The sequence below is a fragment of the Pseudochaenichthys georgianus genome, chromosome 1 (assembly GCF_902827115.2).
Source record: "Pseudochaenichthys georgianus chromosome 1, fPseGeo1.2, whole genome shotgun sequence".
NCBI classification, from domain to species: domain Eukaryota; kingdom Metazoa; phylum Chordata; class Actinopteri; order Perciformes; family Channichthyidae; genus Pseudochaenichthys; species Pseudochaenichthys georgianus.
Genome location: NC_047503.1, coordinates 46,846,891 through 46,868,559, shown reverse-complemented (window position 1 = coordinate 46,868,559; position 21,669 = coordinate 46,846,891). Strand labels below are relative to the sequence as shown.

Sequence of the window (21,669 nt, the reverse complement as noted above, 5' to 3'; positions counted from 1 at the left end):
CTATGAGCAATGAGGATGTCACACAGTCTCCAGGTGGAGTGAAGGAACAGGAATGCATTAACCTGAAACACCACGAGGCAGTTTGACTGAACAGGATGAAGAGAACCAAATTAATTATAAGAGAGGATGGAAAATGCCATATAATTTCTCTTTGTTTGTTTCTTCTCTGCTCTCTCTGCGGTCAGGTTGCTTCTGTTTCAGAGAAATGCAGAACACTGAGACGTGAGAAACTCACATGCCTGTAAGTGTGAACCCAACATGAAACACACACATCACACACATAATCACACTATAGTTAAAGAACGCCATTGCTGTGTATATACTACTGACTTCTGAGAAGAATCTTGACAAATAATGCTGTTCTCTCTGCGGTCAGGTTGCTTCTGTTTGCAGAGAGATACAGAAAACTGAGAAGTGAGAAACTCACATGCCTGTAAGTGTCAACCCAACATGAAACACACACATCACACCCATAATCACACTATAGTTAAAGAACGCCTTTGCTATACTGATACTACTGACTTCTGAAAAGAAGCATGACAAATAATTCTGTTCTCTCTGCGATCACGTTGCTTCGATTTGCAAAGAAATGCAGAACACTAAGTCTTTAAATACTGTACGTGACAACCCAACATGAACTGTCACGTGATGGTAAGGCTGCGGGACCCAAACACAGTCCAAAGAAAGGGGAGGAGGATATAGGGATACAATCAAAAGGCTTGCTTTTATTACAAAGCCGATACAAAAGGGGGACCAGGCCAGGTAATGCAAAATACACAAAACAAGGCAGGGCATCTGGGGCAGGTGGCCCGGGGGGCAAGGCAGAGGCTGAGCATTAGCAGAGTTTCTGGCAGGGAAATCTGGGGGTCTGAGACAGGGGCGAAGGCAGCGGTGGGGAAACTCTGGGGGACGGGAGTGGACCGGGGAGCAAGAGCCGACAGGAGAGGGTAAAGGAGTGAGGGACCCCGACGGGAAAGGAACTGGTGCCAGTGGGACTCCCGACGGAGCTGGAGGTATCCGTTTTATTACCAGGTAGGTTTACACGCACGAGGAATTTGACTAGATGTCGTGGTGCATAAAAACAAGAATTAAAAACACAGGTAGAGAACTGGACATTTTTTAAAAATAATAAAAAATATACAGTAAAATGTAACAGTATTTACATTGCAATAGAATCTAATAGAGGAATACAATATGGAATACAAATCAGCTGTAATACAAAATAATGTTGTACATTACGTGCTAGGGGTGGGAATCCCCAGGCTCCCCACAATACGATACTACCGCGATACTTAAGCCACGATACGATAGTATTGTTATTCTACGATATGCTAAGTATTGCGATACGATATATTGCGATATTGCAAATCACATGGGTCATATCCATGTCCGTCTTCCCTTCCTGGTTAAACAATGTATTTGCAATATGAAGAGTTTATGTATCTTTGAACCTGAAAAGGAGATGGCGTTGTTTTTGTTACTTTCATTGCAATTGTATTAATGTCTTAACGTAACTTCCTGTTTTATATATGACCATCTTTTTTCTTTATCACTGCTTGTCAGGGTTTGAGTTTTTGTGTGTCTAGTTTTGGGGTTATTTTGCTGTTCTGTCCTCCCTGTCGTTAGTTTCCCTGGTGTGTCTAATTGTGTTCACCTGTTGCCCTTGTGTTTCTCCTCCCCTGCCCGGCTGTTTCTCGTCTCGTGATTACCCCTCCCTGTATTTAGTCTTGTCTCTTCCTGTGTTCAGTGTTGGTTCATTATTTGTCATTCATGTCTCCCTTCATGTTGGTCACAGTCAATTTTTGTTTGGATGCTACCTCGTGCCTTGTACCTGTTCATGGATTAATGTTTCTCAGCTTTTTTGAGTAAAGCTCGCCTTTTTTTCATTTTGAAACCTGCTTCCTTCCTCAATCTGCATTTGGGTCCTATTTTTCCCCAACCCTGACACTGCTTGCAGCTTTAATTTTTTATTTTAGTCTTCAGCTAATGAATTTATTGATGTAAAAGTTAGATTAAGAAAAAAAGAAGCTGAAATCTAAACCTTTCTGATCACAAATGCTGGCTTTTATTTCAATTTAACACAAGAATCCGTCCACATCCTGCACAGCCTCGCTCTCCACAGGGATTTTTCAATGTCGTCCTTCTTTTTTTCCATCAAGTGAGCATCTGAAGAAAATCAAAAATACTTATATGTGACTATAAAAATGTGGAGTGGGCCTGTTCTGATATCTGATGCGGGAGGCTCTAACCTGACTGGACTTCACACCATGTGCTGCAGTGACTCTGAAGTTCTCATACACAGGATCAGAGTCCAACTGATGAAGAGAGAAGACAACATACTGTAAGGCTTTATGGACCTCATTCACTAAACCTGTTTATAATTTAACATTTTAGCAAACATGTTTTCATTAGATTATAAAACACAAGTTCACTTTTGGTGTAAAGTACATTTACTCAAGTACTATATTCTACTAATGAACACACATATAAAAGACTTGTACTTTACTTGAGTATTTCAATTGTTTGATACTTTGTACTTTTGCTCCACTGCAGTTCAGAGGTAAATGGTGTACTTTTACTCTACTACATTTAGTTACTTTGCAGATTTGGATGAATGAATTGAAATATAAACAACTCTTAAATCAGACTTTAGTTACACCTGGAGTAAATTCACAAGCTACCCTGCAGTGGACCAAATGGACCAATCTGCACAATGACTACTTGTATTAATTTTACTTTTGGTATATTTTGATCCTAATACTTTTGTACTTTTATTTTAGTAACATTTTGAATGCAGGACTTATACTTTCAACAGAGTATTACTACACTCTGGTACTTCTACTTTTACTGAAGTACAAGATCGGAGTACTTCTTCCACCTCTGTCCATGAGTCAATTTATAACCAGGTCCTCTCCCTCACCTCTATCTCTTCAGGTTCCTGTGCTTCAGTGGTGGGGTGAGAAATAGTTTTCTTCTTCCTGGATTGAGTACAATAACATCAAATACAGAATTCATGACAGTGAAATGTATGGTTGATAGAAGATTAAAAAAAGAAATGGTGGGAGAACTGAGGGATTTATTTTGTTGTACCTCATCCACAGACCCACGAGGAACACAGGAATCAGAATCAAGACCACCGGAGTCGTCCTGATGATATTCACAATCATTGTTGAACTCCCTAGAAACATGAATACATATGTGATACTTCTAACTACTAGATTAGTAGATTGATACATCTCTTTGTCAGTGTCATCCACGTCTGACACCATGGAGGTTCCTCCTTGAAGACTGACATTTTGTACTATGAATGTAAATTAATGTGAATCAGGTTTGGTGAATGTGGAGAACTTACCTGCCACAACCCTCAGATGAAAGGTGGAGTTACTACGTCCTAACTTGTTCTGGGCTCCACAGGAATACCTCCCACTGTGTTCAGCTCTGAAGTCAGTGATGGTGAAGATCTGTCCTGAAGCTTTTGGAGAGTCTTCATCCTCCTTGTACCAGGTGTAGTTAGCTGCTGGGTTAGCATCACTGCTACAGGTCAGAGTCACTGAACTGCCCTCCTCTATCTCAGCAGAGGGACTCACTGACACAGAGGGAAGATTTGGACCATCTGGAAGAGAAACCATGAATACATTTAATATTACATTTGACTATCACTTCTCAAAGTGGAAGATACTTTTAATTGACAAAAGGTCAGAAAAAACTAAGTTGGAGCTTGATCTCCTTCTGTATAATAAACTGTTACTGACACAGTGGAGTCAACACATTGTTGGAGCCATGATGATGTTTTTAGATTATCCACAGCCAAAGGTAAATGGAGCGTTGACAGTGACCACAGGGTTGAGCCTCAATGTAGGAAGTGGTAAACCCTAGGTGACTGGGATTGTTTGTGAACAGTTTTTTTGTGAGGGACATTGTGTAAGCATGATGTTGATTAATTGTGTACATAATGGTATGGTAAGCATTCATGTTCATCTGTGAATTAATGCATTTTCAGCACATTGTTCAGGTTGATTGTTTTTCTTATAGAAATGTCCAAAAGAAGTTCCTCTGTTTGCCTACAGGGAATGTTACTGGTTCAGTGTCTTTGGACACAGCCATGTCTACTGGCTACCTCTGGTGTGTGAATATGATAAACAAAGTGTAATAATGTTTTGTCAGTGGAAGACTGTAAGTAAACTCACACACAGAAGGAGAGGGGAAGTCATCATATCCCGTTAAAGCACAGGTATAACTGTCTGCAGTATCATAACTGAAGTCTGCATAAAGAGATGTGTCTTCCTTGACTTCCTGTCCATTCTTGAACCAGATGTAGGAAGTATGACCAGGTGGACAACTGCTGAGACACTGAAGTTTAACATCCGATCCTGATCTGCTCACCTCCACCTGCATATCTGAATAAAGGTAGAATGAACAGACTGCCACTATGTTCTAAGTTTTACATTTAGACATGAATGGCGATAATTTCCAGTGTAAATGTTACCTGTGACAGACAGAGTGGTTCCAGGATAACCCACGTATTTATCGTTGCTTGTTGTGAACCTGAACATGAACTCAGCTGAGTCGCTCTCTCTCAGGTTTTTGATTCTCAGAGTGCAGATGTTGTTTTCACAGAGATCCTCTACACGACCTGTGTACTCTGAGTCTGTTCTCAGATCTACAGGTTCACCATCTTTATTTTTAGTAAACCAGATTATTTTCTGAATTGTGATAAATCCACCTTTCCATATGGATGGGTATGTGTAGCTGCAGCTTATTTCCACTGTTGATCCTTTTACTGCACATATCTTAGAAGTGTAAGTCACGCCCCAGCTGCCCAGAACATGTACCACTGTAACACAGAGCACATCAGAGACTATGATCAACAGTCATGGCTTAAGTTAACAAACTAAAAGTGGATCATACTACCAATATGATTTGGGGTTATTAAAGTTAGGAAATGTTCCGTTATCTCCAATAATTAGCTGTCAAGATCATTACAAACTGGAACTGAGCTGAAAGTATCACATTTACAGGTCTCTCATAACTTATTAAAGTTGAGATGCAAGAATATTTCCTACTAATAGCTTAGGTCTATTCATTCTTAAAACAATTTTTTATGGAATTTTCTAACTGGCTCAAATAATAACAGAACAGAAGTCCAAAGACAACGTGTTTGCTCAGTTATATATATTCAGTGCAAAGGAAGAGAAAGATTGCCATGACACATGACTCATTCATAGGTTAATAATATAGTTATCTCCACAACTTCACACATATGTTCTCACGTAACAATCCTGGTCAAACACTTATTTTTATTTAGAATAAAATTGGCACAAACATAATTTAACAGAATATAAACACGAGGTTTGTTTTCTGGCTATTACATCATATACTGAAGCTGCTCAGTGAACTACAGCAGCAGACTGGATAAAGTTACTTGAGAAATATTACAATAATTACAATTCTATTCATTTGCACCAAAATGTTTTTATCCAATGAGACAACAAGATTGTGGGGAACTAAAATGAGTCAGACATTGACAAGCTAAAGAGCTGGTGTGATGTTTAGGAATGTTGTTTGAGAATTAAATAAAAGATTCAAGTTAATAACACTGATGATACTACCTGAACATCAGATGCATACAGTTCAGCAGTGCTGAATTCAGGTGAGAGGAAATGTTCCTGGTTCAGTGTCTTTGGACACTGTCATGTCTGCTAATGGCCTCTGGTGGGTAAACATGATACATTAATGCAATTGTGTTATGTTAGTGGAAGTAAGTTAACTCACACACTGAAGGAGAGGGGACGTCTTCATATCCTTTTACAGCACAGGAATAACCATCTGCAGAATCATAACTGATTTCTGCATAAGGAGATGTGTCTTCCTTTATTTTCTGTCCATTCTTGAACCAGATGTAGGAAGTGTTAACAGGTGGACGACAACTGCTGAGACACTGAAGGCGAGTATTCGGTCGGGATCTGCTCACATGCACCTGGAGATCTGAATATAGGTATAGAAAAACCTATTAAATATGTTCATATATACATATACTTAGATGATATCATGCACAGTATTTGCAAGCATTTTGACTTCTAGACATGAATATAATTTCAAGTGAAAAAGTTACCTGTCACAAACAAAGTGACTCCAGGTTCACCCAAATATTTATCTTCGCTTGTTGTGATCCTGAACCTGTACTCAGCTGAGTCGCTCTCTCTCAGGTTTCTGATTCTCAGAGTGCAGGTGTTGTTTTTACAGCGATCCTCTACACGACCTGCATACTCTGAGACTGTTTTCAGATCTACAAGTTCACCATCTTTGTTCTCAGTGAACCAGAATGTTTTTCCTACTGTGTTAACAGCGTCTTTCCATGTAGATGGGTATGTGTAGCAACAGTTTATCTCCACTGTTGATCCTTTCACTGCACAGATCTCAGTAGACGAGTAAGTCACTCCCCAGTCATCCTGACCCTGAGCCACTGTAACGCAGAGCACAACAGAAGCCACACTCAAAGTTCATGACTTAAGTTAACAATTAGTAAATAAGACACATGGCATCAAACTAAAAACGTATTTATGGGGTTGATGTATCAAGAACAAACTTCAATATCTCCAATTATCAGCAGACAATATTATAAAACCATTCCCTGAAAATGAATCTATCTAAAAAATAAATAAAACTATTTATCATAGTTGAGTTGCTAAAATTTAAAAACATCAGCCCACTCTCTTCAGTCTGCGTACAAATGACACGACTTTGCAAAGGCGTGCAATAGATACGCAGAAGTCAAATTTTGCGTGCATATGATACACCCACGTTATGTTTGTTATGAACGTATCTTAAATGCGTTTATTTTCTATATATCTTTGCCATTTATTTAACCCTAGCCTTAACCATAACCCTATTTAGAGACAATGGACGTCCACTCTCAGGAGAGAGACCTCCAGCATGTGTCCCTGAAATGGGACTCAGGTTATTTCACACATCCGGGACAGAGACCGGGGAAATCACCTCTCTGTGGCCCTTCCAAGACCCCCAAAGGATGGACTACAGACCTCCAGCATGTGTCCCTGAAATGGACACCTCCATAACCTTGCACACCGTGAGTCCCCGGGCCCCCGGAGTTAAGCACTCCTCCACGGACTAAACCCAGATGATCACACCCTACAGAACCTCATGCCCCTGGTAACCCTAAAAGGGGGGTGGATTTTGTGGTGCTTTACCGTCTGCCCATCGGCATCCATATTCAACCTTATTCACGGCACCACCACCCCTTCTGTGGAGGACATTCTCATGCTCCTGGTAACCCTTTAAATAGTCTGATACTACCAGGGCTCATCACTGAACTTTACAAGCCATAAATAATGTTTAAATGGTCGGGAAAAGTGTTTTTAAATGTCTGGAAGAGAGTTTTAGCTTGTCATTTTGCACAATATCATTGAACATTGAACCTCTCCTGGAAATGCACAGAATATGTGAATTTTCAGGAGAGGGTCAATGTTAAATATATGTATAGCAGGTACTGGGTGATTGAGGTCTGATTGCTAGCCATCAGGTCAAGAAGATCAGGGATGCGCTTCTCAGCAGAGATGTTCACAAGTCTTTTTTTGCAAGTCCAAGTCTCAAGTCTTTGGTCACGAGTCCAAGTCAAGTCTCAAGTCTTTGTGGGGTGAGACTTGATCAAGTCTCAAGTCTTTGGTCACGAGTCCAAGTCAAGTCTCAAGTCTCTAAAAAAATAAAAGTCTCATGTCTCTTCTGGTTGTAATAAGCCTTCTATCGTCTGCTGCTATCCAGTCTGTTAAGAATACTGCACAGCTATATCTAAGAAATTCAAAGCACTTACTGTGTTATTATCACTCCTATATCTATGAGCATACAGTATCAGTACTGATTAGTTGTTTGTTATATGATCACTTTAAACAGGCTATTGCAATATGAGGAAAAACATCACACTTTAGCTAAATGCAAACAACTCATAAGCAAAACACTTCAGAATCAGAAATCAGTATCACAAATACAAAGCTAGTAGCAAGCTAAGTTAACATTCCATAGCTGATGCTGAGCTAAACATGTTTGCTAACCGTCCATATGCGTTAATGTGACTGACCTCTCCGGGTGAGTTTTCAAGTGCCTGATGAAATTCGACGTTGTTGCGCCAGCATCCTTGATTTTGATATTGCAGACTTTGCAGTGTGCGCTCCTTTTGTTGGTGCCGCCGGTGTTTTGTTCGAAGTGTTTGTAGTTGAACCTAATTACAAGCGGTACAGCCGCAGGTGTGCCGCCGGTCGCCATTGTGTTACTACGAGGTAGTAACAGAGGCGCGCACGTCTGCGTAATGAGCCCGGCTAAAGTAACTGGATGGCCTACCTGCCTGTCAGCCTTCCATCTGGGCACACATTTATCTCGTGCCCTCATTGGTCATGTGCGCGTTCGTGTGTGTTGGAGGAGGCGGGCTCTATAAGGAAGTAGCAGCCTCTAGCCGGTTGTGTATTTTCAAATTCTAGCGATCTCGAGCCGGTTTCTCTCAAATGTACCTACCCCACCTTTAATACGCCAAAAATAGAAAACACAATGATTGTTCACGAGTCCCAACACACGAGTCCAAGTCGAGTCTGAAGTCTTTTGGTCACGAGTCCAAGTCAAGTCTGAAGTCTCTGTGTGTGCGACTCGAGTCCGAGTCGCAGACTCGAGTCCCCATCTCTGCTTCTCAGCGGCCGCCATGGCGGCGAGAAGCTCCGCCTGGCTCGGCAAACGATCCAGCTTGTTCCTCTTCACCTTAAACTGGTGGACAGTGACAGACTTTTTCAAGTCGTTCATGTTGGCTGTCACCTCTCTGATGATGTGGGTCATATCAGACTGAGTGGAGGGTGTACCGGGTATTCCTCCTCATTGTCTATATCCAATGATGTAGCCATTCCAATGATGGGATTAGTCTCTCGGAGGTCATGGAGCAACTGCAGGGCCACACTATGCTTCAGCCTTGCCATGACCTGATGTGCCTCATCTCGGGAGAACTCAGGGTGGTCATGAGTTACATGACGGTCTAGTCTCTTCCCAGCATACGAACACCCTGTGATGGGACAGGGTTTGGTCCGAACATTTATTCTGCCACTGGCCATTTTAAGAATGATAACTCTTTCCTCCAAGTTCCGCACTGCATGTTTGTGCTTAAGGTGCTTGTTCAAAGCCAGATAGAAGAGTCTGCACACCGGGCATTCGGACGACATCCTTACTAAAACAGACACAGTGAATTGTATTTAAATAATGTTCTGTTTCTCCGTTTATATGCATTAGCGTAACCGGTGATTGCAACAATGGGTACGATGCTTCGAAGCCTGGTACACGGACCAAGGGGGGACTTGGGTTATCACCGGGTTAAATGGTCCCACCTCCGCACCAACGCGGGGCTGGAGATGGCAACATTGGGTCCGATGCATCAATTCATGGTGCCCCGACAATGAGAGGGTTTGGGGTGCCCCGGAACCAGGCAGTACCCCAGCAGGAAACATGTTTTATGGTCAAAGGAGGAAAGAGTGATAGAACCGGGGTAAAGCAAAGAAAGTGTCCGACAATAGTGACTTGTGAGGCGGACAGAGAGTCTGTCATCTCTCGGTCCTATCCTCCAGGCAATGCGGTACCAGAACTGGGTCAAATTGACCAAAATGTAAAACAAATAAGTCTCAATTCATCCATGGAAAAGGGCTGAAAATGAAAAAAAGTATCCAGAAATAGTGCATCATGAGCCCGCAAGAGTCCCCTGTCAACTCCCCTTGCATTCCTCCACAGTCAGAACAAGTCTGAGTTCACTTTTTGGAGATCCATAGAAAAGGGGTGAAAGTGAGAATGTATCCAAAAATAGTGTCTCATAATGCGGGTAGAGTCCCCTCAAACTCCCCTTGCATTCCTCCACATTCAGAAAAAGTCTGAGTTAACTTTTTGGAGATCCATAGAAAAGGGGTGAAAGTGAGAATGTATCCGAAAATAGTGTCTCATAAGGCGGTTAGAGTCCCCTAACAACTCTCCTTATATTCCTCCAGAGTCAGAAAAAGTCTGAGTTAACTTTTTTGGAGAACCATAGAAAAGGGGTGAAAATGGAAAAAAGTATCCAAAAATAGTGTCTCATAAGGCGGATAGAGTCCACTGACAACTCTCCTTACATTCCTCCAGAGTCAGAAAAAGTCTGAGTTAACTTTTTAGAGAACCATGGAAAAAAGTATCCGAAAATAGTGTCTCATAAGGCGGATAGAGTCCCCTGACACCTCCCCTTACATTCTTCCAGAGACCAGTTAAAAAACTTAAAGTTTGGTAAGAACCATGCTGGGGGGTCTCCATGCAACAATTGTATCCGAGCCAGAGCACACATGGAGCGATACACATTCCTCCATGAAGTGAAACAGTCGGTTTTTTCTGAATCCTCTCAAAAACCGGGTTTCCGATTTCGTGCAGACGGTAGCTTAATTAAAAATGATGAATGCATTTTTTTGACGGAGAAGGGGAGGCTTGGATTCCCCTCTCCGTTGTAAGTTGCAACGGGGGAGTGTAAAAGTGTAAGGGTTGAGCTTTTTTGAGCCCCTTCTCCGTTGGCACTTAGTCGTTTTTTCAAGAATATTTTAAAACTTAATTTTTGATTATTTTAAGATATAATTGACCGTTTTCTTTACTTTTTTCTTCTTTCCGCGGTTCGGGGTGCATAGCAGGCCGCCTATGAGCTCCCAAATTCGGGCTGGAACCTCCAGGAATTGTGGGCTAAGCTCCATAAACTGACAAAGTTACCCAGAAATGTGACTTTAATAGCCCAAAAATATATAATACAAATACATTTAAATAGTAAAAGGTACAATTGTGCTCCGAATTACCCGGAATTTGATTTATATAGCCCAATGATAGTGAATACAAATAATTTTCATGGAAAAAAGTGTTAAAACGCCTGATTAATATGTTCGTAATGCTGGCAGCAGGTTCACTGCTGTTAGCAGGGTCTCACACTCACAGGCACCTATGCAGAGATCCAGGGTGATGCACGTGGCTTTTTCTGCAATAAGTCTCTGAAAGGCAGGGGAAAGTGCTGTGAATACAGGGAGAGAGCAGCCAGAGAGAAGCTCCTTGCAGCACATGGCTCTCCCACCCAGACTGCACCCAGAGGACAGGCTGCTTCACAGCACTTTGTAACCCAGGAAAGCAGCTTGAATCGTGGGTACATGAGTATTAAAAGTGCATTAAACTGTTTTAATTCACATAGGCAGAGATCCAGGGTGAAGCACATGGCTCTTCCACCCAGCAATAAGTCTTTGAAAGCTGGGGAAAAGTGCTGTGAATAGAGGGAGAGAGCAGCCAGAGAGAAGCGGGCTGTGAGAGCCACAGAGCGCACCCACAGAGCTCCTTGCAGCACATGGCTCTCCCACCCAGAGGACAGGCAGCTTCACAGCACTTTGTAACCCAGGAAAAGGCAAACAGGTTTGTTCACACTTCCAGGATACAGACCGCAAAAACCACCTCTCTGTGGCCCTTCACAGAGCCCCAAAGGACGGACTAAGCAGCTCCAGCATTTCTCCCTGACATGGGCAAACAGGTTTTTCACACTTCCAGGAGACAGACCGCAAAAACCACCTCTCTGTGGCCCTTCACAGAGCCCCAAAGGACGGACTAAGTAGCTCCAGCATCTCTCCCTAACATGGGCTGTGACGGAGCGGATCATATGAGTGATAAAGTTTTGGAGCTTACCCAACCGACTAGGCCAGTGTTTTCGGACGGACAATTAGAACCCCGTCACATGGGCAAACAGGTTTTTTCACACCTCCAGGACAGAGACCGCGAAAACCACCTCTCTGTGGCCCCTCACAGACCACCAAAGGACGGACTACAGACCTCCAGCATGTCTCCCTAACATGGGCACTTCCATAACCTTGCACACCATGAGACCCCGGGCCCCCGGACTTAAGCACTCCCCCACGGACTAAACCCAGATGATCACACTCTACAGAACCTCATGCCGCTGGTAACCCTAAAAGGGGGGTGGATTTTGCGGTGCTTTACCATCCGCCCATCAGCATCTATATTCGGCCTTCTTCACGGCAACCCCCCTGTGCTGGAGGTTCACACTTGAACTGTTTTGTCATATTCGTCTTTCCACGGGTGGGTGCGCCTGGCAAAGCTGTGTACCCAAACTTAAGCACTCTCACTCTGACTAAACACATAAGGACATCCGGGTAAGACCCTAGTGCCCCTGGTACTCCATGTCGTTAAATGAGCTCAGTAATGTACTGCACAACATCACATGGGTAAATGAGCTCCGTAATGCCCTGCAATATCACATTTGGTGTATTTCCAAAATGCCAGGAAGCTACACCTATCTCCGTCATGTCCTGTAAAATATCATTCTTTGTTTATTTCCATCATTCAGGCAAATACACATATCTTTGTCTGTGAATAGAGGGAGAGAGCAGCCAGAGAGAAGCGGGCTGTGACAGAGCGCACCCACAGAGGTCCTTGCAGCACGTGGCTCTCCCACCCAGAGGACAGGCTGTTTCACAGCACTTTGTAACCCAGGAAAGCAGCTTGAATCGTGGGTACATGAGTGTTAAAAGTGCATTAAACTGTTTTAATTCCAATGCGCATTTGACTGCATAAACAGCCGGTCATATGGACAGGAAACTCATTTGTCCACATTTGACTCATGAAATGTACAAGAAGATAAGTACAGCAGAGTCACCGCTGTTAGCAGGGTCTCACACTCACAGGCACACAGGCAGAAAGCTGGGGGAAAGTGCTGTGAATAGAGGGAGAGAGCAGCCAGAGAGAAGCGGGTGTGAGACTCACAGAGATCCTTGCAGCACATGGCTCTTGCACCCAGACTGCACCCAGAGAACAGGCTGCTTCACAGCACTTTACAAGCCAGGAAAAGTGATTGAATTCTGGGTATACATGTTTTAAATACTCTGATACCTCCAGGGCGCATCACCGCATTTTACAAGCCAGGGAAGGTGCCTGAATCCTGGGTAAACATTGTTTAATTGTTTTTAAACGTGTGAAACAAGTGTTTTGTCACTTTCAAAACTCTCCCGTCATTGACCAGAGAAATTGGGTCGATGTTGTATTCAATCTGACCGTTAATATTGCAGTGAGACAAAGTACGTACAATGACCGGAGTGATCCCATGTTCATTTTGTCCCAAAACCGGAGCATTCCCTCACCCAATAAGCTGCTGTATCGTTTATTGCACCGCAAACATTAAAACTGTCATTGGAACGGCGATCAAGCCTGAAGCCACAGAGCTCTTTGTTTTAATGTTTGAGGTGCAATATCAGCGTATCATATGCACGCAAAATCGGACTTCTGCGTATCTATTGCACGCCTTTGCAAAGTCGTGTCATTTGTACGCAGACTGTGAGTGTGTTAAAAAACATATATAGGCCTACATATCGAGGGGTGAGAACGTGACATTTGACATTTGACCAACTTTACAGGAGAGCCAAAACAAATAATTACCATACTTTGTCCTGACTTTGTTTATTAAATTAAATCTTTAATATGAAAACTTCATAAACATGTGGATGACAATATACTTAATGAACAATATTTTGACTTTCAATGAAAAAAATATTCTTCTATCTTTTTTTTATTCGGAAGAAAGTCACATGCGCCTTTTTGGAACGAAATAGTTCAGTGTGTTCTGTGTTAGGTCTTTTAGTTTTTGATGAGTAACTCTGGATTGGTTTAGAAGTCACATGCACCCTTTTGGCAGTAGAAAGAGCTCATCGAGAGCTTTTATTTGATATATATAACTCATTTTTGACCAAAATGTCACTTACCCCTCTGGTTCTCACCCCTCGATATGACACACTAGAGAATAGGAGCACATGTACATCACCTGTTACCGTTTTTTTCAATTGCTAAAGCAATTTCCTTTGAAAGCAGGGCTTATTTTCTCAAAACACTAAACACAATTCACTAAACCACACACAAAGTTTAAAACCCCTCATGTATCCTCCAAAACTACAGAAACACTTACCAAAACCAAACGTTTGCACCAGATATCACAGACTTCCTTTATAGTACAAGACACTTTGTCCAACCAACTACACACTGTGGTGCGCAATCTAAAGCATACTCATCTGTTATGGCGTTTTCTATGTAGAGAATTCTCCATATAAAGATTGTTCAAGTCCACAATATATGTGCAGAAACACAAATATACAGTTGTTATACTTTTATTTTTCTCAAAAACAAATTGGTGCAACATTCATGCATAACACATAGTTACAGTTGTGTACTGTAAACAAAAAAGATGTCTCTGCCAAATACAGTAAATGGAAAGGAAAACTTTGAGGACAAATAAATACAGATACAGCTTTTTTCAGTTGCTAACACTCATAAATCTCACATGAAGCGTATTTATTTAAACTCACACTCAAAGAGAAAAACCTGAAATCAAATCTCCAAAACTCTAAACACATTTTCAACTCTACACCCAATTTGCAATTCACGTGTCACTTTTTGCAAAACACTGCACACGGTTCTCTAAGAAAGACACAGCAATCTGACATATTCACTTGTTTGCCATTTTCAAAACATTGCCATTAAAAATGCTACCCACATGAACCAATCAACAAATACACATGCCAAATGACCATAAAAGCGGCTTTATTGTTGACTCGTCAATCAGGATGTAAGCACTAGAAAAAGCCTTCATGTAAGAAATGTATAAAAACAACAACATGCATGGAATGTTTCTGTTGTAAAGTATCAGAGTGTTTAGAAAAGCTACAATTATTACATTGAAAATGTGGATGTACATTACCTGGCATAGAGAGAAGGAAGACAACAAATCCAATCGCTGTTAAACTCATAGCTGCTCCTCTCGTCTCTCTCTGTTTGGCTTCTTCAATAAAGAAGATTGATGTACACAAGAAAAACTTTCTACGTTAAAAGAAAGGGAGTTCTCACAAAGCTTAACGCCCCTCTGTGGGCTTGAAGGTAGAAAGGAGACAGAAAGCAGGGGGTTTAAAACACCACTTCCTTCCTCTTCACATTATTGCTTTACATGGTTTGTTGTTCTGCAGAGAGAGACCAGTTTGTGATAAACAGAGCACCTCTCCTCACTTCAAGATCTAAAACCATGTTCTGTGAATAAAATGCAAATTACACAAAATACTAATGCAAATTAACATCACTTGATATTATTATGAAGCTGCCTGGACAGTTTCATAATGTGTACAGAAAGTCACATCTCAACATGTGTTCATTGAGGTATAGCTTGGGTTTTACATTTGATAATATTCATTCAAGCCAAACTCAAACCAAACTACAACAAGCAGCACGAGCTGAAGGTTAGCTATCAGTATTTCTGTCTGTGAAGAGCAGGACTGTGGCTGTGCTGTGGTCACACACTCACACACTTCACTCACACACTTCTCTCACTCAGTGTGACAGTCTCTCTTTACTGTGTTCTTTTCTGATGTACACTGCAGCTTGTTTTGTTTAATATTGTTTCCAGTAATTTTATTTTCAAGTGAACACGTGCAATTATTCTATTTTGAAATGACAGATTAGTGACACTAATGCTATCATTAGCATTAGTGTGGACAAGAGTTATGGCAATTTCAACCTTTATTGATTAACTCAAACCAAATCAGAACAGAACGAGAGAAAGGTAAACACATGAAGTACTGAACAAAAGACTAGGGTCAGAATAACAGGTGTTAACAACAAAGCAAAATAGACAAATGCAAGTTGTGATGGCTATGAACTTAAAGAGTAACAAAGACATTAACTATTTGAATGGGTGATAATGGAACTTTTATATTTACATAAACATATGGCAGATTAAGAATGTGTGAACCTTAAGGCCGTACACACACACACCAAAGATAAATGTACTGTACAGGCTCTTGGTAATGGTTTTCCATCAGTGAAATACGGCTCTTTACTTAAACCTAGTGGCAGCAGAATGAAACAGCAACTACATCAGAAAACGCATGTTCCTCTAATATCCCAATGTGCTTTTGAAAAACAACATTTATTTTGGAATGGATACAAAATAACACAAACAAGTAGTTGTTGATTTCAGTGTAGACAAGAAAAAGAACATTGTAAATAAATAGTATTATACAAAGAAAGTAGAAACATGTACTTACAAAACAATGGAAATGGTTTGTTATCAGTAAATAATAACTCTTTAGTAATATCTACATTTCCCAACAATAAAAGCCAGCAGTTAGGGATCAGATCCCTTGTTGCAACATCTCTATATTTTGTAATTTATTTTTGGCAAAAATCATGTTACAACATAATAATAATAATAATAATAATAATAATAAACTAGGCTGAAAACGATTTACCTCATTCTTGGAGAGGTCCACCCTGAGAAATGTTTAAAAAAAATCCATATTAGCCTGTATAAATAAAAATGTGATTGTAAAAAAACAGACGTATCATCTTTCAAAAGCAACGCCTGCTGTGTTTATCTGGATTTGTTGACCGTGCTGTACAATGCAGCTGGATCCTCTTCAGAGTCCTGACCTCTGCTCCTGAGAAATAAATGATGAGTTTTTAGTGGTAATAATAATGCAAAAGGAAGTAAATGATACATGCATAATGTTCCTGTGAGGATCTGCTCACCTCGGGGCAGCACTGCTGAACTTGACGGCAGCGTCCTCAGGGACTTCCTGTTGCTCCGTGTGTCCGAGGGGCCGAGCTGCTCTCATGTTGGAGTAAAGAGGGTCTACCCGGTTGTTGGAGAAGTGAACGCTGGCATACTGAAGGTCCTCCGGCTGATCAGGTACACACTGCAGGGAGGAAAACACTTTCAGCTACACATTTTACATTAATATATTAATAGGTATTTCATTTACAGAGGAATGGACTCAGGACAGAAGCAACAGCAGCTGTGGAAATGATGGAAACATATCCCCCCTTCATCAACTTGATGCTTTATGACAGAAAAGATTAAAGGATAAAAGATAGGAAAACTTCTGGATGAACTTGAAATGTTCTCATTTCTAAGAGGAGAATCAAAGAGATTGAGATAGAAATGAACTTTTTATAGAAGGATGTAAAAGAGCAGCAAGAGGTCCTTCTATGTCAGATCCATTTTCTAGAAGCACTTAAAGACCATGAAATACTCCTCATTATAAATTAGGCGTAATATGTTTTATTTTGTACTAGATTAATTACGTAAGCATCTATTCTCACCTCCTCCCTGTTGTCCGCTCTCTCTTCAGGCTCAGACGAGTCTCTGGAAGCCCTCTTTCTTCTGGGTAGGAGAGTTTATAAAGAGAAAGAAGATCAAATGTTGACACCAGACAAACAGACTTTTAATTACATTACTATGTAATGATTTAACAAACAACGATTACGATGATCAGATCTGCTCACCTGATCCACAGGAAGACAGAGAGAGAAATGACAGCCAGGAGAACAACAAAGATTGTTGCAGCAGCTGGTAGCTTCCATGATCCTGAGAAACAGACATCAACAGAGAACAGATGGTTAATACAGCAGTGGTTCTCTAATATGTGTACCAGTAGTACCCCTAGGTGTACTGTGGGGGGCACATGAGATTGTTATGCCTATAGTTTTTATTATTTCTAAATTATTGAAACTGTTCCAGTTGAATTTAAATAATGATGTAAATAAAACAAATTTATATTTTATACTCCTATTTCCCAATTGCAATTACATTCATGATGAGGCTTTAACTTTATATTTGAATTTAAAGAAAACATTATGAACCCTATCACTGATCCAAGAAACATTTTTTAGAAGTCGGACTACTATGCAGATGATGTGACTGAAACAAACAAGCTTATACGTTTCTGGTAGTGGATGAATGCATGAAACTTACCTGCCACAACCCTCAGATGAAAGGTGGAGTTACTACGTCCTAACTTGTTCTGGGCTCCTGTTACGGTTGCTGTTTGTCTGCTCCTTAATCTGCCTGTGAGTGTTTTCAGCTGTGTGTGTGTTTATGCAAATGAGCTGTGTGGTTGCTCCAGCATCCTTGGCTGCCCATCTCCTGGTCCGCCTCTGAAGATGGTGATTGGATCGACGTCCTCCAATGTGTGTGTTTATGCAAATGAGCTGTGTGGTTGCTCCAGCATCCTTGGCTGCCCATCTCCTGGTCCGCCTCTGAAGATGGTGATTGGATCGACGTCCTCCAATCGCAGCGCACAGCCGGCGCACAGCCGGCGCACACCTGCTGGGGAGGAGTACAAAGGCTGCTGACTATCACCACTCTGGAGGCTCTGTTGAGTGAACAGACGCCTCTCGCATTTTGCTCTTCATTCTGTGGTTAACCTTGTGTGTTTATCTCCGTGTGATATTGGGTGTTAGTAGAGTGTAGAGTAGGTTAGTTAGTGTTTAGAGTATCGTTAGGATTTGTGACTGTTGCCTTTAGGTTAGCTGTGTGTTTTGTGTAGACTCCCTTTGTTAGTTGTACCACTCTTGAAGTGAGGTTTTGTTTCGTTCTTTATTTAGTATATTAGTATTCATTTCCCCGGTATGCCTTTAGACTCCTTTTGAGTCCTCCCTTAGTTTGGTTATCTGTCAACCTGTGCCCTTGTGGCCCTTTTGTTTGTTTCAGGCTGCCTGCCTGCCATTTTGTTACACCTTGCTTTATAATAAAACCACTTATAATTAATACCAATACCACTCTGGTCGTGTCGCTTCCCTTTGGTTCCCCTAGCCCAATAGGGAATGTAACAGCTCCACAGGAATAACTCCCACTGTGTTCAGCTCTGAAGTCAGTGATGGTGAAGATCTGTCCTGAAGCTTTTGGAGAGTCTTCATCCTCCTTGTACCAGGTGTAGTTAGCTGATGGGTTAGCATCACTGCTACAGGTCAGAGTCACTGAACTGCCCTCTTCTATCTCAGCAGAGGGACTCACTGACACAGAGGGGAGCTTTGGAGCATCTGGAAGAACAAATTAATACATTTAATATTACATTTGAATATGAGTTCTCACAGTGAAAGATCATTTTAACTGACAAAAGTTCATAAATAAATACATCAATCAATGTATATAGCTCAATATCACAAATGTTACATTTGTCTCAGTAGACTTTACAGTTTGTACAGAATATGAGTATGACAACACGACACCCTCACATCGTACAAGGAAACACTTCTATAGGAACCCCACATTTAATGGGGGAAAAGGAAGAAACCTCAGGGAGAGCAACAGAGGAGGGATCCCTCTCCCAGGACGGACAGATGTGCAATAGATGCCGTGTGTAAATCGAAGAGATAATACATTTACAGCATAGGTAGACCAAATGTTTAAAAATGCATGTGTTTATAATAAGAAGATGAATCGAGGTGGATTTCAACAATCCTGTGGGAGCCATCAAGAAGTAGCATGGTGAGAATCAGGCAGGACCACAGAGAAAGGTTCAGCAATGACTCAGGATCCCGGCGCAGACAGACACCAAAACATATTTGGAGGAAGCTGGGTTATTCAGAACATGAGAGTATGGTAGAGACAGAGAGAAGGAAGAAGTAAGGTGTCCCCCGACAGTCTAAGCCTATAGCAGAAATGATCCTGGTGCAGTGTCTTTGGGCAAAGCCATGTCTACTGGCTTCCTCTGGCGTGTGAATACGATAAATACAATGTAATAATGTTTTGTCAGTGGAAGACTGTAAGTGAACTCACACACTGAAGGAGAGGGGAAGTCCTCATATCCCTTCAAAGCACAGGAATAACTGTCTGCTGAACCATAACTGAAGTCTGCATAAAGAGATGTGTCTTCCTTCACTTCCTGTCCATTCTTGAACCAGACGTAGGAAGTATGGCCAGGTGGACAACTGCTGAGACACTGAAGGTTAACATCCGATCCCAATCTGCTCACCTCCACCTGCATATCTGAATAAAGGTAGAATGAACAGACTGTCACTATTTTTCTAAGTTTTGTGCTTGTTTTGAACCTGAACCTGTACTCAGCTGAGTCGCTCTCTCTCAGGTTTCTGATTCTCAGAGTGCAGATGTTGTTTTCACAGAGATCCTCTACACGACCTGCAAACTCTGAGTCTGTGGTCAGATCTACAGGTTCACCATCTTTCCATATTTCCATTTAGTAAACCAGAATGTTTTTCCTACTGTGTTAACAACGTCTTTCCATGTAGATGGGTATGTGTAGCTGCAGTTTATTTCCACTGTTGATCCTTTCACTGCACAGATCTTAGTAGAAGTGCAAGTCACTGCCCAGCCATCCTGACCCTGAACCACTGAAACACAGAGCACACCAGAAACTAGAATAAGACCATAACAATAAGTTAATGAGAAAAAGTGGATCATACTACTAATATTATTTAGAGAAATTGTAACCAGGTCAAGCTTCAAGTTCCCCAATTGTCGGAGGTCTACATGTATATCTCTGATGAATCTATAGCGGCCAAAATCCTATTGAACTAAAACAGCCGCCGAGGCACTAGTTAGCGGATCTTACGCAGGGCAATGATCATCCAAGTCCAGACAAGAACCTCCATTTGTGCATTTTATTCCAATAATATAGTACAATGAACAGGTTTCCTATACCTATTTTCCTTAAGCCTTTCCTATGGCTTTCCTTTGTGTGGCTTGAAACACCCTGGTAAAAAAACGTTTGCCTACTGGTGCTCTGGCTCCCACCACCCACCTGTCTCCAATATATACAATTACACCAGGTGCTCTAATCACCCGGTGCCCAAACATGCCTTCAAAATAAAAGCATAGAAACTACTTGTCACGCTAACTACGAATACATATAAATAAATGATAATAATAAACACTATAAACAGCAAGAAAATAAATGTTAAACTATTAAATAATATAATGAGATATATATAGCTCATGAGTAGGGACAGTATTGATAATAAGAGTGTGTGCATGTCAGTTTCCTCTCTGTTCCCTCAGGTTGCTGCTGAGCTAAGTGTGAACAATAGAGATAAAGGCAGAACCCTGAGGTGTGAGCTGTCTCTGATAAACAGATCAGAGCAAAGCTGAGCGTTGCAAGAGAAGGAACGAGCAGGTTTGGTGAAGATTTGTGATCAATAAGAGAAGATTATATCTTCAAAACGAGCTGGCTAGTTTTAAGAATAAACAGTGCAGCATAGGGGTGTAACGGTATCCGTATTCGTCCCGTACCGTCACGGTTCGGACGTCACGGTTCGGACGTCACGGTTCGGCACATGCAGTCACATGGGGAATACGCCTTTTTTTTCACGAGTGGGAAAAAAGTCTGTCCTTCAGGGCAGCATCAACTACACTATTTATAATCCAGGGGGCGGTATTGCACCTAAAAGCTGTTTGCCAGCCGCCCTTAAACAACAAATGAAGAACAAGAAGAAACACAACAACAAAACGAACTAAATACAAGAAGAAGAAAAGTTAGTATGGCGATTTCAGATAACACACAGGAGCTAGAACCCACCTGCTTCTTTTAAATCCGCTGTGTGGGAACATTTCGGGTTCCCTGTGGACTACAATAACGATGAAGTGTGCGAGTGGTGGATCCGACGAGGACGGTGTGTCGGCGTTGTTCTACAGCGGTGCGGTATGCTAATGGAAACACACGCGATACATGCTAAATCATATCAGGAGGCATCACCCAGATTTGCCAATCACCGGAGCCGGCAAAAGACAACAGCAGTTCAACAGCTGATCCCCGCTGTTTTTAAGAAGCCAATCGATATGAGAGCCGAGAGACCAAA

General features: G+C 41.6%; 1 protein-coding gene across 1 annotated transcript; it reads right to left on the bottom strand.

Annotated features, from left to right (window-relative positions):
- Positions 1 to 1,187: 1,187 nt before the first annotated feature.
- Positions 1,188 to 19,841, bottom strand: LOC117453271 (uncharacterized). The gene is made up of 16 exons (XM_034092108.2): positions 19,634 to 19,841; positions 18,709 to 18,894; positions 17,359 to 17,440; positions 17,176 to 17,236; positions 16,603 to 16,769; positions 16,323 to 16,344; positions 13,794 to 13,824; positions 6,113 to 6,463; positions 5,773 to 5,985; positions 4,487 to 4,834; positions 4,188 to 4,397; positions 3,353 to 3,613; positions 3,091 to 3,178; positions 2,921 to 2,978; positions 2,250 to 2,315; positions 1,188 to 2,166 (listed from the first exon to the last, which is right to left on the bottom strand). Exons 1-16 carry the CDS (start codon positions 19,839 to 19,841, stop codon positions 2,155 to 2,157), a joined length of 2,364 nt encoding a protein of 787 aa, XP_033947999.1. The 3' UTR covers positions 1,188 to 2,154.
- Between the last annotated feature and the right edge of the window lie 1,828 nt (positions 19,842 to 21,669).

Coding starts and splice junctions, on each gene's coding strand:
- LOC117453271 (XM_034092108.2), bottom strand. CDS start 19,841: ATGCAGGTGGAGGTGAGCAGATTGGGATCGGATGTTAACCTTCAGTGT. Junction 13,825..16,322: donor TGGACCTCTCCAAGAATGAG/GTAAATCGTTTT, acceptor CCTATTCTCTAG/TGTGTCATATCGAGGGGTGA. Junction 2,316..2,920: donor AGGAACCTGAAGAGATAGAG/GTGAGGGAGAGG, acceptor TCTCTTCATCAG/TTGGACTCTGATCCTGTGTA.